Genomic DNA, 17758 nt, shown 5'->3' on the forward strand with positions numbered 1-17758 from the left:
TGCATTGTAGATTCCTCTCGGCCCAGAATCAAAGAGAGAGGGCATTGGTATAATATCGCTGTTGTCCGTTGGGTGGGGGAGGCTCTCTTGCTTGGAGCTGTTGGTATATATAGTAATGACAATTGTATAATATATAACTAACGAGACAAAGGCTCCGTGGCAAATTTCGGCCGGCGGAAGTAGCCAGTATCATACACGTTCTCCATCCATATTTCCACCTCCAATCCGCTGCGGGAATCACCGGATTCCACAAACAATTCGAAGCATCTCCTTGCCAATCTATTCATCCGCACGAACTCGTGGAAGGATACCCGCCGCGATTTGCGATGGTTCCGGTTTAAGGCCCTCAGCAGTTTCCTGAATTCCAACGGAGACGACTGTGGACCTCCGTGATACAGATCGAAGGCCGCCACTTCGAGCTCAACCCGGTGTCTCATGAGCAGAAGATCTAGTTCCACGTCGCGGAGCAACACCCTGAAATTGCCAAGGTCGTGCCCCGCTGACTCCGACTTCAAACTCTGCACCTCGCGTACGAGGAGCGGTGCTATGTCCACGTGCCGCTCGAGGCCGATGAGACACTGCGTCAGAAAGGAGAAGGCATCGTGCGTGCCCTCTTCTGAGGCCCAGCGGCGGATGGCGCGGGCGGTGCCCACGAACAGGTGGCATCTCAGCGTGAGTCTCCTGTGAGACGCTTCGTCGCTCTCGTGGTCCCCCCTCGCAGAGCTCGATAACCACTGTTCGATCCAGTGCTGTTTCCCGGCGCCAACGATGATTTCTATCGCAACGCTTAGGCAGTCGCGTGCCAAACTGCTCATCCGAGAAGACCTCCTTCTTAGCCGATGACGGAGCGACAGGGCATGGTACCGGGGGTCAGGTACCGGCTACAAGGAAGGCAGTACGTACCATAGTACTTACGGGCCACTGTCCAGGTTCTGTTCAAACCAGTGCCGTACGGAGCGGGTGGCATAGATCCACTTGTACACCCGCCACGCGGCCTTGTTGGCCGCGAACCTGGCCTTGGCTCTCTCGATGGATTCTCTGCTGTTGCCGGATTGGCGTATGTGCAATTGGCGCCAGTAATCCAGAAGATGCAGCCGGGCCCAGATCAGATTCTCTCCCGGACACCATTGCAAATACGCCAGGTTAAAGGCGCCGATATCTCCGGATCTACAGGCGGGGTGGGCGGCGTCGAGGCTGTCCATCTTGGCGGCCGCTTCCCAGGGCCCCTCGTAGGGCTTGATGAAGAAGTCCAGTCGGTAGGAGTATTTCCGCATTGCGTACGTGTATTGGCGACAGGCGTCAGGGGAAGGGAAATCACGCTTGTGACCTCGATGCCGGGAGGAACTGCCATATCCAGACCTCGGCGGTGGTGCTATGCGCCCGAGGGCCGCGAATTGGCGAATAATATCACTCGACGAGAGGACATATGTGGCGGGATCATTTGGTCTCTTTCTCTGTTCCAAGAACCCAAGAATGTACTCGACTCTGGGCCCGTCTTTGCTGGTGCCGCCGCCGTGCTGGAAGGTTGTACCGCCGCAGCCCGCGTTGAGGGGGTTGTCGTGGTGGTAGCGATGGCGGGGTAGGAGAAGAAGCTGGCTACTCGTTTGTTTCTGCATACCAGCTGCGGCGGCGCGAAGCCGGACGATGTGCGCACGAGGCGGCGGCATGGCTGTCTTTGGTCGCACTACTAGACGCTGCCGGGGGCCCCTGAAACCCTACTTGAGATCTGGCAAAATGGAATAAATAAAATCGATCGTTTTTGATCGATGGATGAAGGAGGCATCCCAGGCAGTGAGGGTGCGAGGGAGTGCTGAAAAGCCAAGGGCTGGTTCAGAGGCGTTCCGGCGTGACGGGACCGCCGCCACCCGATGCCAGGGTATCATTTCATAATGGAACTTCAATTGCAGAAGGCATCGCTAAGTGAGGAATGTACCTTTCTCATCAACATGCCGTTTCTAGGAGCGAGACGTGTAGTTTAATGAGATGAGACTTGATAGGTTCATCGTTGTAGGTCGTAATTCCTTCACTACCTCCTCCCCAAGTCCACCGTCTTCATGTAGGCTTGATTAACTGGCCATGATTCCAGTGTTGATATGCCAAAAAGCCATCGCTGTACACTCTCTCCACATCGGCAAGCACTTTCTTCGCTGCATCGTGTTGACCCTCTTCATCAAGCAGATGTGCGCATCTCTTTGCCAGTCTATGCATCCTAGAAACCCTCGTCTGGGCATCTCTAGGCGGAGGCTCGATACGCAGTTGGTGGTAGGGACTGGACTGGATGTCTGCCAACAGATTCACGAACCTTTTGGGCGACGGGTGGTCCGGATGATACATGCAGAGCCCGGCCATTCGGAGATCAAGTTCGGCCCCGGAAACACGTATCGCGTTCATGAAGCTGTTGAGGAGGACCATTAGCCTTTCACCATCACTCGACGGGGTTGACAAGCCTTCTTTCAAGGCTTGCACGACCAACGGGGCTATATCCGTATGGTCGCGGAGAGGCGTAACAAATGGGCCGATGAAGGCGGCTCGGCCGGGTGTACTGGTACCTTTGGGGTCCCACCGGCTCAAAGCGCCGAACGAGGCGGTAAAGATATGACTCCTCAATCGGAGTCTGTCCATGTAGTGGACGCTGTGCTCTTCGGCGGAACTTTGGGGAAACTCATGCATCCATTCCCCCAGTCGCGTAGGCTTTCCGCCGCCGGCCATGATCTCTATGGCGAGGTCTAATGCCTCCCTGGCTGGTCTGCAAGGATTGGCGACTTTCGTCAGCTACCAAGGCAAAGATTACGAGGAGAATCACGGACAATAGCTCGCTTACATAGAATGGGACAGATTGCGTTCGAGGAGCCTCGTGACATCGGGGCGACGAACCCAATTGAACACGTGCCGAGGCGCCCCATCTTCGTCCAATTTGGCCCCCGCGCGTTCGATCGAACCACCATCACCGCCTGCCCGGTGCTGGCAGAACTGGTTTCAGTACTGCTGCAGCAGGAGCTGGGCTGTGTCCACATCGTTCGGAGGCAGCTCCTTGAGCTTGCTCAGGGAATTGCTGCCGCCGCCCTGGCCCGAAAACGCCTCCGGGCCCTGCGTGCGTGCTGGTGGCGAACGCGAGGTCCTCGGCCATCTGGTCCACCGTCATCTCTAGGTAGATATTGCCTTGGCCGGTGCGCCTTAGGAAGTTCGGGGGAATACAGTACGACTGCCTCGTTGTGGAGGGAGGGATACGGGACCGATCCGTTGAGTAGAAGTTGGGCGCGCCAACACCAACACCACCACGACCCCCGCCGCCGCCGCGGCCGAGCGGCGACGCTAGGGATGGGGCTCCCGTCGCCAGAGAAAGAGCCGCCAGGGGTCTGGTGGGGGAGAGCTGCCGCCCGGCGGCAGCGGCTCGAAGCAGAACACACCGCGTCGCCATATCGTGGATAATGGAAAATGGGGTCGGTTGTCGGAAGTGGCCGGACGCCGAAAATAAACGGGCGCTAATTGTACATGTGTGTATTTCAACCAGCACTGGGAACAAGCCTCAATTGGGGAAATATACAAGACGTTACCGCGTAGACGACGTTTGATGTAAGATAGAGAGAATACCATTAAAATATCCTTAGCATCATTTCTCTCTTTTGGGCATTGGTTTCGTCGTCTTCGTCTGATTCTTCAGCTTGTTTCGGGGCTAGTATTTTAAGCCAAAAATGCTCATCAGATTCGTAGTGCTGAGGTATCCCGTAACCCGCCTGTCTGGGAGACAATTAATGGTGTTGGAACGCCGCAGCGCGTGCTGGCGCGGCAGGCACAATCAGCCAGCTGTAGCAGCAATGCACCTGAAGCCTCCAGCAATCAGGTCGCTGACCACGCCGGGGTTAGCCAAGATAGCCCCGATACGGTAATGTATTCAACGACAAGCACGGCGTTAATTGATCTTCATGTATCGACGCGGCCCAGATGGATAACGGTATTTGAATCGTTTTGATTCATCTCTCGCCCAGAGGCCAAGATGCTAAAAAGACATGCCCAGAACGCCAGGCTCTCCCGATGCAGCTGCATCCTGATGAAGCCGAGACCCAACACCTGAAAACACTACATATAAAACATCAAGTTCGCGACGGCGTTATTCCTTCTTCTCGCCCTCCTCCTTATCCTCGCCCTTCTTGTCACCACCCTTGTCGTCGCTCTTTTCTTCACTCTTGTCATCCTTCTTGTCGTCCTTGCCCTCATCCTTCTTTTCTTCCTTGTCATCCTTCTTCTCTGCCTTCTTCTCACCCTTCTTATCCTTGTTTTTGGCCTCCTCCTTGGCCTTCTTGGTTTCCTCTGCCTTCTTTTCCTTTTCCTCCTTCTCCTTCTGCTTGGCCTCTTCCTCCTCCTTCTTCTTGCGCTCGGCCTCGGCCTTCTCCTTCTTGACGCGCTCCTCCTCGTAGGCGGGCTTCTCGAGCTTCTGCCACTTGTCCGAGTACTCCTCCTCGAAGCGGTTCTCCTGGATCTTCTCGCTGATCTTGGCGAACTGCGGCTTGTACTGGCCGACCTTCATGGTGCCGATCATGCTGATCATGATGGAGATGCCCACAATGGCCGTCAGCACAAACCGGTACGTCGCGTACCAGTAGGGCGCCCAGCCGCGGATGCTCGCGGTGCGGTCCGCGAGCCAGAGGCCGACGAACGCGGCCCACTGCGCCGTCAGGGCCCAGGGCCACGAGAGCAGGAGCGTGGGCCAGGCCACCAGGGGCGCGGCCACGCCGAGGGCGTACCGGAACCGCGTCCGGCGCGCGTCGGGCTTCTTCTCGGCGTACTCGAGGCCCCAGTGGATGGCGCCCAGGAAGCTGATGATGGCGGCGCCGTAGCCGACCTGGATGGGCTCCAGCAGGCTCAGGAAGTAGTGCGCGTTCTCGTGGCTCATCAGCAGGTGGTTCAGCACGGCGGACGACGTGGGCCAATCGGTGTTGGAGGCCCAGGAGAGGTAGACCACGCTGAGGGACGTGGCGAGGTACGGGACCGTGCCCGACAGGCCGAGGATGTAGGATTCTCTCGGCACCTGGGTGAGGTTGAAGGTTTCCTTTACGGTGTGCTACAGAAAGCATTGGCGTTAGTTACATGTTCGTGCATAGAATCAATGGACATAGATTCCCAATTGAGCAATGGAGACTTACAAGATCATGCCCAAGCCCATCCGCGACGTCTTTTTGGGCCTCTGCAGGAGCCGGCTCAATGGCGTGCCTGACGCTGGACTCGGCCGAGACCTGGTCGGGGTGTGACTCCAGCTTCTGCGACTGCGCCTTCTTTACTTCCTCGGGGCTGAGGCTCTCGCCCAGTGTCGACTTCGTCGCGTATCGCGTCTTGAAGACGAGAGAAGTAGGGTTGGCTCGGGGAGCCCGGATGGCGCTTCGTGCTGCTAATGAGGGGACGTTGGCGGCGGATCGCAGACCGAGCTGTCGGGAGGCGGCGATGGCTCTCGCGGAGCCCGCCCATAGCGGTTGCGTGCTCCGGAACATGGCGGGCAGTTTGGGGTATTATGGCAAGAGCGGGATTCAATTGGTAGGTCTGGAGATGTCGCGACAGTTCAGGGCGTCAGCAATTCCTAGGCGTCAAGAAGTAGATGGGTATAAAGGCTAGTGATTAAGTTGACGAGAACGACTGGACGGAAGAAGAAGGGCAGGAAGCTTCCCAATTTCAAGTGCAGTACAGAAACATGGCATGGAGCCAGTGGTGTATAGTTCTTGCATCCAGTTACATCATCGTTACCTACAACTGCTTGCTCCCCGGACGAGGCTCGGTTTCACGGCATTTGGAAACCGATACCTTCTGCCGCGTGTACAAGAATCTACAATTGAAACTATGCTCTTTTACGTCAATCGATCGATCGCTTAGGCTCAAGGCCCTGGTCCTGGTCCTGGGCCATCTCCAGTGCGTGCCTGGATATCCGCATCTTGAGCTTGCAACTGTTTGGGGAAGAGGGAGCTTGGGTGCGATGTGACGTAATGGCACGGAAAGCTTGGCCAAAAAAAAAAGGTTGGGCCGTCCCGACTTGCTTGAGCGAGAGGGACAGGTGGGATGAAATTGAAACAGGTCAACACACACCTTGCAGAAGCAAGGCTGCCCCGCATGTTGTGGCTGGTGACTCGGTTTCGCACCATAAGCGCTCGAAGACGGCCTGGCTTCAGCAGCGTAAGCTTGTGATATTGGAAAATGAAGAGGCGGGCTCAAGCTTGGATACCAATTTGTCGAATTCAAATAAGGAGATCCTGCAAAAAATGTACGTCTGCACTTACTGTACCACCTCCTGAAAGGATTCGGAGCAATGCAAGAAAGAAAGCAGATCGCAATGGCACGTCGCAGGCTAAGCTGACAGTCTGGCGGGGGATTTGCTCCGCAATTCGCGGCTAGACGGTGGACTGAAGACCTCATAGAAAGTGCTTGTGACCGATGTCAACATTCAAGTCAACATCCATCGATATGTTTCAAGACACATACAGACTTTCTCGGCCATATTGCTTTTACATACTCATTTCTGAAGCTACATCGGATACATATCATGATGCAGCACTTTGCTCTGCAACATGCGAACTGGAGGATTGATGATCAATCAGACCACCCTCCCGCCGCACTAACCCGCCGAACCAACAGCTAGCGCAAAGCTCCAGCCACAGCTGCTAACCACGACGGGCAGATGGTGGATGTCCAGCGTGCTCTGGTAGCGACTATTGGCGTCATCAGTTCCAAGGCACCAGCCAAATTGCTCGGAGAGGCACAGAGGGAGCGTAGGAACCTGCCTGCTGCATGCATTCGCACCACTCAACGCCTGCTTCGTCGTTCTATCTTGGGCAAGCTCCTGACCGATGAGGTGCCCAACCGCCAGACATCCAGCCCATATCCAGTTTTTACCTAGATGCGGGATCTACTGCTATATCGAGAAATTCCCACACATGTTCTTTGCGTTTGGGCAAAACACCATCCTCCCATACCTGACCTACGTCCAACCTCCCCCTCTCCTCCCCCATACTTTCCTCCGTGTTAAGAGGGAGCAGGGTCGATATTTCGTGCGCTGGCTTTGTTTCCAATCCACCACCGTAAAGTACTTAGTTTTTCCGACCTAGATACCCGATTGCTTCAGTGTAATTCAATCAATACCTACCTACCTACCTTAGCCCTTTACGATCCCCCTATTTGAGCAACCCACCGCTCCGTCGTTGGCCACAAACCGACTCCTGTGCCCTTGACCCGAATTTCGGAGTGTAACCGATTCTGCGTCGAACTCTCACCCTCCATACCGGCTTTTCCTCTCCGACCCTACAACTCCTCCTGCCGATGAGGACTCACGATACCCCGCCCTAATCATCGAATTCGTCCCGGCCCGGGTTACGGCGCCCCACCGTCAATATGTTGGAAGGCTTGGTCGCAGGACTGCTGAACCGCTTCCTGGGCATGTACGTCAAGAACTTTGACCCTGCCCAGCTGAAGGTCGGTATCTGGTCCGGCGACGTCAAGCTGCGCAACCTCGAGCTGCGGAAGGAAGCCCTAGATCAGCTGAAGCTGCCCATAAATGTTGCCGCAGGACATCTGGGCGAGTTGACGCTGGTGATACCATGGTCCAACCTGCGCGGCGCTCCGGTCAAGATCTTGATCGAGGATGTCTTTCTCTTGGCCTCCCCGAAAGAGGAGGCTGCCTATAACGAGGAAGAGGAGGAGCGACGGCAACAGCGCATCAAGATGGAGAAGCTAGACTCGGCCGAACTGCTCAAGGAACGTTCTCAGGAGGGCCTCAGCCAGGAAGAGCAGAAGAAGAGCCAGAGCTTCACCGAGAGTCTGGTCACTAAGATTGTCGACAATCTCCAGGTCACAGTGAAGAACATCCACGTCCGATACGAAGATTCCATATCCGCCCCGGGCCACCCCTTTGCCCTGGGCATCACCCTAGAAGAGTTCAGCGCCGTCTCGACAGATGGCGAGTGGAAACCGACCTTCATCCAGAACTCGACCAAGACAACCCACAAGCTGGCCAAATTAGGGGCTTTGGCGGTATACTGGAATACTGACACCAAGCTATTTGGCTCCGGCCGCGAGGTCCCTGGAGAGGGCGATGCCGAGTTAAATTATGACAAGATGGTCGAAAACTTCAAGAGCATGATTGGGGGAGCCGACAATGGGAACACGGCAAGCCACCAGTTCATACTCAAGCCGGTGAGCGGCCAGGCCAAAATTGAGTTGGATAAGACGGGCGACGCCCACGTTCCGAAATTCAAGGGCAACCTGTTGTTTGACGAAATTGGTGTTGTCCTCGATGATGATCAGTACCGGGACAGTTTGATGATGGTGGACCTATTCCACTACTTCATCCGCCACCAGGAGTACAAGAAGCTTCAACCGAAGGATGCTTCACCAAAGGAAGACCCGCGAGCTTGGTTCAAATTTGCCGGAAACGCTGTCTTGAACAAGATTCACGAGCGCAATCGTCGGTGGACATGGGATTACTTCCGTGAACGCCGCGACGACCGCAAGCGGTATATCGAGCTGTTCAAAAAGAAGAAATCCAATCAGCAATTCTCGCCCGCAGAAACAGAGGATCTCGACAAGCTGGAGAAAAAGTTGGGTTACGAAGATCTACGCTTCTGGCGATCCCTCGCCAGGAACCAGCTGAAGAAAGAGAATGCGGAAGCACTCAAGAATGCACCGAAGCAAGAACCCCAGCAACAAGGCTGGATCGCCTGGGCCTGGGGCTCGAAGCCTGCTCACCCCTCGGATTCCACCGAGAACACCCAAATGACCGAGGAGCAGCGCCAAGAGCTCTACGAAGCAATCGACTGGGACGAGAAGACGGCTCTGGCTGAAGCCGTGGACGCGCCTCGGGATACTGTCAAGATGCAACTCGATGCGTCTTTGAGCACTGGTAGCTTCACTTTGAGACAGGACCCCCATGGATCCAAGAAGGATCTTCTGAGCTTGCATTTCGACCTCTTCAAGGCCCGAGGAATCAAGCGACCCGATTCAGTGCTGGCTGATGTGAGCCTTGGTGGCTTCCGGGTGCAGGATGGAACCACCCCTGCCTCGCAGTTTAAGGAAATCGTGAGGGTCAAAGATGCTCCAGAACTGGGCCGACAAAAGAAACTGTCCATCGTCGATTTAGAGAACACAGAACACGAGACGTTCTTCGATGTGTCTGTCGAGCAGAACCCGCTGGATGGTCAAGGCGATTTCGCCGTGACAGCAAAGCTCAAGCCCCTGGAGATTATCTGGAACCCCAACTTCGTCATCGGTATCGTGGACTTCTTCAAGCCCCCTGAGCGCCATATGGAGTCCATCACCGCGCTCATGGAGACTGCTGGCGCCACTGTCGAGGGCCTGCGACAGCAGACGAGAGCCGGCCTGGAGTTCGCCCTCGAGGAGCACAAGACCATCAACGCCAAGTTGGACCTGCAAGCACCTCTGATCATCGTACCTCAGAGCATCACGGTCAAACAGTCTACTTGTCTCATCTTGGATGCTGGTCATATTAGTGTCTCCAGTGAACTGGTGGACAAGGATACCCTAAAGCAGATCCAGGACAAGCAGAACCAGCAGTACTCCGACGAAGACTTCAAGCAGCTCGAGTCTTTGATGTACGATCGTTTCCTTGTCAAGTTGACATCTACGCAACTCCTCATTGGTCCGTCGATCGAAGAGACCAAGACCCAACTTATTGAGAAAGACGACGCACGGCGTTACCATATCGTGGAGAAGATCAACTTGAACTTCACGGTTGCTATGTCGATCCTACCAAAAGCCCCGAATCTCACGAGGATGAAGATTGGTGGACACATGCCCGTGCTACATGCTGCAGTCTCGGATACCAAGTACAAGAGCCTCATGAAACTGATCGACGTTGCCATCCCGAAGTTTGGCGGTGATGAACAACAGAGCCCAATGCAGCAACAGCAAACTAAGAGACCCCGACTCCTCAGCACTGCCTCAAGCCGTTCGCGCAAAAGCCATCATAGGAAGCTTACCCCGACTAATAATCTGTTCATGACTCAGCAGTCTGCTGTGATTATCGACGATGACTTAGATGACGACGACGACGATGCCTTCGAGGACGCGCCTGACGGCAGCTCTAATGAGCAACTGAAGATGCAACAGCGAAGCTTCGAATTCAAGTTCGCCGTTGACAAGCTGCAAGGCTCCCTCTACCGCAGCGATCCGGATGGAAAGGGAACCGAGTCGCTGCTAGTGGAGCTTGTCGCCGAGAACTTTGACCTCGAGTTCTTTATGCGACCTTTCGATATGGCTGCAAACGTCTCGCTTGGCTCCGTAACTGTCGACGACTTCGTGGACAATCCTCCTGCAGAGTTCAAATCCATCGTCTCTTCCAGTGATGCCGAAGATGGCAAGGAACAGCGAGAGCTCGTCAAAGTCAAATTCGTTAAAGTCAAGAGAGACTCGCCCGAGTTTATGTCAGTCTACGACGGAATAGAGACCAACGTGGACGTTGCGATATCCACCATCAACTTGATCGTAACCAGGAAAACACTATTGACCCTGCTCGACTTCGTCCTTGTTACGTTCACCAACAACGACAACAATGGTGGTGCTCAGAAGCGGCAGCAGATCACTGACAGCGATGACGAAGACGATGCGGTTGAAATTGTGGAACCGGAACCGGAGCCACCGCAGAACGAGGGAGGCTCGATACGTGTCAAGATCGATCTCAAGACGATTCGAATGATTCTCAATAACGATGGTATCAGGCTTGCGACTCTGTCTTTCAATCACGCTGATGTGGGCATTCACCTGTCGGGCAAGACGATGCGCGTTGGAGCGAAACTGGGTGACCTGAGCCTGGTCGATGACGTGAACGTGGGCGCGTCCGAGTCCTCCAGCTTCCGGCGACTCATCACCATCCAAGGCGACGAGCTTGCTGACTTCCGCTACGAAACCTTCGATGCCAGCAATGAGAAGGCCTACCCAGGCTACGATTCGTCAGTATTCTTGCGCGCCGGCTCCATCAAGGTCAACTTCTTGGAAGAGCCTTTCAGGAAGATCATTGAGTTCCTGGTCAAGTTTGGCAAGATGCAAGCTATCTACAACGCTGCAAGACAAGCCGCAGCCAACCAAGCCCAGCAGTTGCAGCAGAGTACGAGCCGCTTCAAGTTTGATGTCATTGTCAATACTCCCATCATTGTTTTCCCTGCTACGATCGATCCGAATCAAGCTCAGCGCGACCTTGTGACGGCTTACCTGGGTGAGATCTACGCCCAGAACAAGTTCGCCCCCTTGGACGATTCTGAGGACTCGGACATCGCCATGAAGCTCTCGGCAGGTATCCGGAACATCAGGCTTACATCACTTTACCACTACCCCGAAGACAAGTCGGAAGAGCTTGAGATGATCGACCATGTCGACCTTGGCTTCAACATCACCTATGCCGAGCACAAGAAGGGCAGAGCACGCCCTGACACGGAGATTGAGGGCAAGATGACAGATTTCAATCTGAAAATCACCCAGCATCAAATGCAGTCACTGTTGGCGATATCCCGGTCCGTTCCAGCTGCATTTTCTACCGATGCTGACGCAAGTGGCGAAGAGGCTGAGAGAGATGTGGACGAAGGAACGCTCCGTAGGGCGAAGACTATGACTTCTATGCATTCCACGAAAGAGGACAACTTGGTAGACCTTAGTCCGGAGCTGGGATCTCACGAGGATACCTGGACCAAATTGGACCTAGTATTTAACGTGCACAAGATCGGTCTGGAATTGATCAATGCTCCGGATGACCGACCAGTTGGGGATACCGAGAAAGCCAGTCTTGCGCAATTCTCTCTCGACGACAGCAAACTGAAGACACGCATACTCGCAGATGGCTCGTTGGCATCTGAGTTCGTCATTCAATCATTCACAATCCAGGACAGCCGTCAGAGAGATGCCAACAAGTTCCGCAAGATCATGACATCGGCCAACAAGAGTGTCCAACAGTTCATGGCAAATGTCTCAATGACTGGCGGTGAAAATAGAAATGTGGTTGCCATGGTTGCGATCGACAGCCCTAGAATCATTTTCACACTGGATTACATCTATGCCATCCAGCACTTCCTCGCGGCGGGATTAGCTTCAGATGAGCCGATGCCTGTCGACGACAGCTTGGAAGAATCATCGGAAGGTTCGGAGACGGAATCATTGCAGGTTACAACCACTGCAGGCAAGTCGCAAAAGACCGTGTCTGAGAGAGGCGTACCAGAGAAGAAGAAGGAGTCGAAGATGGACATCGCATTCAGAGTGAACGTTGTCGACGCTCAAGTGATTCTCATCGCCAATCCCCTCAGCTCGAGCTCCGAAGCTATTGTGTTGGGCACCCAGCAAGTGCTTCTATCACAACAGCACGCCTTGACGTTCCAAGTATCCAAGGTCGGAATGTTCCTGTGCCGCATGGACAGGTTCGAGGCGTCCAGACTTCGTGTTCTTGATGATTTCTCCATTCAGATGTCAATGGACAGCTCCCAGCCGAACACGACGAACATGCACCTTGATATCGATCCGTTGATTCTCCGAGTATCGCTCCGAGATATTTTGCTTGTTCTCCAGATCGTGAGCAAGGCGTCTGAGCTGTCGGCAAATGAACCCGAGTCGCCACAGCAGCCTAGTGCATCCGATAAGAAGGCCCAGCAGCTGCGGGATGACGGTCTCAAGCAGCGTTCTGCCAGTGGCAAAGGTCAATCCACCATTGCGAAACGGACAAAGGGTACCAAGACTATTGGCACCGTGACAACTAGAACCCGCAAGGGATCGCAACCGCTGCAGCCCGTCCATGACGTTAACAAGGGACCGAAGCGCCATGAAGAGATGACTGCTTCCATTGATGGTATTCGCGTCGTTCTGATTGGCGACTTGCATGAACTGCCGATTCTGGACATGAACATCAAGAGCTTCTCTGCGTCTGCGGCAGACTGGTCTAGTAGCCTGAAGGCGGAGACGGCAATTGACATGTATGTCAATGTCTATAACTTCGCCAAGTCTGCCTGGGAGCCTTTGCTTGAGCCTTGGCAATTGGGTGTCGGTGTCGCCAAATCTCCGGAGGGTCTTCTGTCTGTAGACCTACAGTCGAAGAAGTCTTTCGAGGTTACTGTCACCACCGCAACCATCGCGGTTGCTTCCAAATCATTCGACTTCCTGACGGGCGACGAGGATGTCATTGGAAAGACCAGAAGCACCGAGGCACCATACAAGATCAGGAACTATACCGGCTTTGATGTCGTTGTGGAGGCTAGAAACCAAAGCAATACCGAAAACATCTCCGCGAAGCTGACGGATGGCGAAGAAGCGCCCTGGAGCTTTGAACACTGGGAGAAGATGCGCGAGAACATCATGTCCGAAAGCAACGCGGCTAACAGCGTCAGCGTCCAGATTGAGGGTAGCGGGTTCGACACCATCAAGAACATCCGACTTAATCGCGAGGGCGAGTACCTCTACAGCCTGCACCCCAAGGCCGACAACGCGTTGCACAAGCTCTTGGTGGAAGTCAAGCTCGGCAATGACAACATTAAGTATGTGACTTTGAGGTCACCATTGGTGGTCGAGAACCAAACGCAGATACCGGTCGAGCTCGGTGTGTACGATGCCCAGGAGGGCAACTTGCTCAAGATTGAGAAAATCCCGCCTGGTGAGAGCCGACCTGCGCCTGTCGCAGCTTGTTTCGTCAAGTCATTGCTGGTGCGACCAGACTCTGGATTTGGCTATGCATGGTCCTCTGAGCATCTATGGTGGAGAGATCTTCTGAAGCGGCCTACGCGTACCTTGATGTGCAAGGGCGAATCCAACGATCCGTTCTACTTCCAGATGAGCACAACCTTTGAAAAGGGCCATTTCCTCACTGGGTAAGTGTCAGTCCCGCGAGTTGGCAAATGCGATAATGCTAACATGATAAAACAGCAAATACCCTTACATGAAGATCAAGCTGTCTCCCCCATCGTTCTCGAGAACCTGCTGCCTTACGACTTCAAGTATCGTATCTACGACAAAAACACTAAGAAGGATTGGACGAACTTCTTGCGCAAAGGCGGCCTTAGCCCGGTCCATGTGGTGGAGCTGTCCCACTTGCTCCTGATGAGCATCGATATGCAGGACACTGTCTTTAAGCCCAGCGAGTTTGCTATTGTCAACCCCGGCCAGCAAGAGGACTTCCGCAAGGAGAAGAGACTGGTCTGCAAGGACGAGGAAGGTCTTCAACTCCATCTGTCTCTCCACTACTACAAAGTTCCCGACGGCGGTGGCGCTTTCCAGGTTACGGTCTTCAGTCCATACGTCCTTTTGAACAAGACTGGCTTGGATGTTAACATTCGCGCCAAGCAGCCTTTGCAACAGGCGAAGAGAGCCGCGGGACAGTCGCAGCTCAATGCATCTGCCAGAGGGCAATCCAAGGCCCTTCCTTTCATGTTCTCGTACCCCAGCGACGAGCAGAAGAACCGTGCGCTGCTGAAGATTGGAGACTCGGAATGGAGCAAGCCTCAGAGTTTCGATGCCATTGGAAGCACCAGCGATGTTATCCTGCCCGCCGTCAACAGGAACGCGGAGTACCATGTGGGCATCACCATCGAAGCTGGAGAAGGCAAGTACAAGATGACCAGGGTCGTCACCCTCGCACCGCGCTTCATCGTCAAGAACAAGCTCGGCGAGGAGATCAACATCCGCGAGCCGGGCTCATCGAACATCATGACCCTGCAGACAGGTGCGCTTCAAGCTCTGCACACGCTTCAACGGTCGCCCGTCAAGCAGCTTGCGCTCTGCTTCCCAGGCATCAACAACCAGTGGACGTCTCCATTCAACATCTCGGACCTTGGAACCAATCACATCAAGATCGCGAAGGCGGGCCAACGCCAACGGCTTGTACGCGTTGAGGTTCTGATGGAAGACTCAACCATCTTCTTGCATCTCAGCATGGAGTCCAAGGCATGGCCGTTCAGCATGCGAAACGAGAGTGATACCGAATTCGTGTTCTACCAGGCCAACCCCAACGTCGACGAAGATGGAGGCGAGGATCGGTCTGGCTGGCGGCCTGTCAAGTACCGCTTACCGCCCCGAAGTATCATGCCCTATGCATGGGACTTCCCGGCTGCCAAATTCCGAGAAGTGGTCATTACCGCTTATGGCAAAGAACGGCATGTCAAGTTGGCGGAGATTGGAAACCTGATCCCTATGAAGTTCGTCAGTGGCACGGGTACTCAGAAGATCATTGACATCAACGTCGCCGCCGACGGCCCAACTCAAACCCTGATCTTGTCCAACTTCAAGCAAAGCAAGAGTTTGTACCGCCAGAGAACCGGAACCGGAGTGACCTCGAACAGCAGCGGAGGTTTCGAAGTCAAGAACCTGGACACTGGCACAACCTTCCAAGCGCAACTCAAACTCTCGGGCATTGGTGTTTCGCTCATCAACACGTCGCTCAAGGAGCTTGCCTACATCAACTTCCGCGATGTGCAGCTGAGCTACAAGGAGTCGGCGCTGTACCAGACAATCAGCACATCCATCAAGTGGATCCAGATTGACAACCAGCTCTATGGAGGACTGTTCCCCATGGTGCTCTACCCTAGTGTTGTACCGAAGCAGGCGCAGGAGATTGAGATGCATCCGTCGCTCCATGCTCAGGTTACCAGGGTCAAGGACAATGACTACGGTGTCCTGTATGTCAAGTACGCGACGTTACTGCTGCAGCAAATGACCATTGAACTCGACGAAGACTTCATCTACGCTGTCCTGGACTTCACCAAGGTACCCGGCGCTGCGTGGACCGAGACGCACGAAGGCACTCTGTGCGACGAGGACTTGGAAATTCCCGAGCCGAAGCAAGAGCAAGGTGGTCAAGACATCTACTTCGAAGTCCTCAACATCCAACCTATGCAGCTCGATCTGTCTTTCATGCGCACGGAACGAGTCAATGTGGAAGACAAGACATCATCACGGAACCCCATCATGTTCTTCATCAACGCCATGACCATGGCCATCGGAAACGTCAACGATGCGCCCATCCGCATGAACGCACTTCTTCTGGAGAATGCGCGCATGTCGGTCCCTGTACTCGTACAGAACATGTCGAACCACTACAGTCAAGAGGTCATCTACCAGATCCACAAGATCATTGGCAGTGCCGACTTCCTGGGCAACCCCGTCGGTCTCTTCAACAACCTCAGCAGCGGTATCACCGATGTCTTCTACGAGCCATACCAGGGTCTCATCATGTCGGACAAGCCCGAGGATCTCGGTATCGGTATCGCCAAGGGAGCGGCAAGCTTCGTCAAGAAGTCCGTATACGGCTTCTCAGACTCGTTCTCCAAGATCACAGGCAGTCTTGGCAAGGGCTTGGCAGCAGCCACCCTGGACAAACAGTTCCAGGACCGTCGTCGCATCACGCGGGCCAGAAACCGACCAAAGCACGCACTCTTCGGCATCACGACGGGCGCCAACTCGTTCTTTACCTCGGTCGCATCCGGTGCGGGCGGTCTGGTGAAGAAGCCGCTTGAAGGAGCCGAGACTGGCGGCGCGGCCGGGTTCATGAAGGGCATGGTCAAGGGCGGCGTGGGTCTCCTGACCAAGCCGGCCGTTGGTGTGTTCGACATGGCGTCCAACTTCTCGGAAGGCATCCGCAACACCATGACGGTGTTCGACGGGTCGGAGCTCGACCGAGTCCGTTTGACGCGCTTCATCCCCGCAGACGGCATCGTGCGGCCTTACAACCAGCGCGAGGCGCTGGGCCAATTCTGGATGAAGCAGACGGACAACGGCAAGTACTTCAACGAGGTGTACGTAGCACACCTGGAGCTGCCACGGGACAATATGGTGGTGATGGTGACGTACAGCCGGATCCTGCTGATCCGCAGCGACCGGCTGACGACGGAGTGGGACGTGCCCTTGAAGGAGATCCAGATTGTGAAGCGCGAGCGCACGGGTCTCAGCATCGTGCTGCGAGGCGGGTCCGTGGGTCCCTTCATCCCCGTGGGCGAGGAGTCGAGCCGCGAGTTCCTGTACAAGTCGATTGCGATCCCCGTCACCGAGTTCAACCGCAGGTTCCGGGGTCTGGAGTAGTAGGAGGACCCGGTTACTGGATCTGCGGGGCACAGGAGGGGGGCTTCAAGCGCTCCATCATTATCATCGCCGGATACGGAGGAGTATGGAGCATAGTCGGAGTCGAAGTCGGAGTCGGAAGAGACGGGAAATTGCGAGGAAGAGTACAGGATGTGGCGGCGGCACTGTGGAGAAGAGTGGCGAGAGCAGAAAGAGTCACGAGGAGAGCAGGAAGAAGAAGAGTCATGAGGGTAGAAGGAGCAGAATGTCGTGATGTCCCTTTTACTTAGGGGGTGGCATTCTTAACTTAAAAATAGGGGCGTGGCGTTTAGGGGTTTGATAGTATCGGTAGCTTTTATATGATAATGGTCCTCGTATACTGTTGATCGCGACTGTAGTTGCTCATATCTGTCGTGATACTGATTTGATGTTGACTCGGCAGTCCCTTGAATGGGGCAAGCCAGGACCAATGCAAGACGTTGTCACACGGTGTGACGACCGGCGGCCCGCCTGTTCGGGTAGCACATCATGCACGTTGGTCTGGCATATGGTCACCCAATTTACCGCCGTCGCGCTGATTGGATCTGAAGATTGAGGCGTGCTGCTCCTCATTTACAGTAGGATCGGGTCAAGGCGATATCGTCCATTTCCCCTCACTTTATTGTTTCATCCCCGTTCGCGGCGCCATCAACCCTAACATCTGCGGGATCAACATACGAGTCCACTGTCTTCCACTTGTTCATTAAAA

The 17758-nt window shown here is 54.6% G+C and overlaps 5 protein-coding genes across 5 annotated transcripts; 1 reads left to right on the forward strand and 4 right to left on the reverse strand.

Annotated features, from left to right (window-relative positions):
* Nucleotides 1-137: 137 nt before the first annotated feature.
* PG986_010077 (uncharacterized protein) lies at nucleotides 138-1667 on the reverse strand (the record flags this gene model as incomplete). The annotated part of the gene is made up of 2 exons (XM_066846299.1): nucleotides 138-807; nucleotides 916-1667. The coding sequence occupies 2 exons, from the start codon at nucleotides 1665-1667 to the stop codon at nucleotides 138-140; spliced, it is 1422 nt and encodes a 473-aa protein (XP_066698697.1).
* A 385-nt stretch (nucleotides 1668-2052) lies between these two features.
* PG986_010078 (uncharacterized protein) lies at nucleotides 2053-2709 on the reverse strand (the record flags this gene model as incomplete). The annotated part of the gene is made up of 1 exon (XM_066846300.1): nucleotides 2053-2709. The coding sequence occupies one exon, from the start codon at nucleotides 2707-2709 to the stop codon at nucleotides 2053-2055; it is 657 nt and encodes a 218-aa protein (XP_066698698.1).
* Nucleotides 2710-2944: 235 nt separating this feature from the next.
* On the reverse strand, nucleotides 2945-3418 carry PG986_010079 (uncharacterized protein; the record flags this gene model as incomplete). Its single annotated transcript, XM_066846301.1, has 1 exon — nucleotides 2945-3418. The coding sequence occupies one exon, from the start codon at nucleotides 3416-3418 to the stop codon at nucleotides 2945-2947; it is 474 nt and encodes a 157-aa protein (XP_066698699.1).
* A 690-nt stretch (nucleotides 3419-4108) lies between these two features.
* Nucleotides 4109-5483, reverse strand: PG986_010080 (mitochondrial inner membrane protein 1 protein; the record flags this gene model as incomplete). The annotated part of the gene is made up of 2 exons (XM_066846302.1): nucleotides 4109-5059; nucleotides 5142-5483. The coding sequence occupies 2 exons, from the start codon at nucleotides 5481-5483 to the stop codon at nucleotides 4109-4111; spliced, it is 1293 nt and encodes a 430-aa protein (XP_066698700.1).
* Nucleotides 5484-7368: 1885 nt separating this feature from the next.
* Nucleotides 7369-17031, forward strand: PG986_010081 (uncharacterized protein; the record flags this gene model as incomplete). Its single annotated transcript, XM_066846303.1, has 3 exons — nucleotides 7369-13829; nucleotides 13885-13955; nucleotides 14012-17031. The coding sequence occupies 3 exons, from the start codon at nucleotides 7369-7371 to the stop codon at nucleotides 17029-17031; spliced, it is 9552 nt and encodes a 3183-aa protein (XP_066698701.1).
* Between the last annotated feature and the right edge of the window lie 727 nt (nucleotides 17032-17758).

Source organism: Apiospora aurea (genome assembly GCF_038362705.1).
Source record: "Apiospora aurea strain CBS 24483 chromosome Unknown utg000006l_segment0_segment0, whole genome shotgun sequence".
Taxonomy (NCBI): domain Eukaryota; kingdom Fungi; phylum Ascomycota; class Sordariomycetes; order Amphisphaeriales; family Apiosporaceae; genus Apiospora; species Apiospora aurea.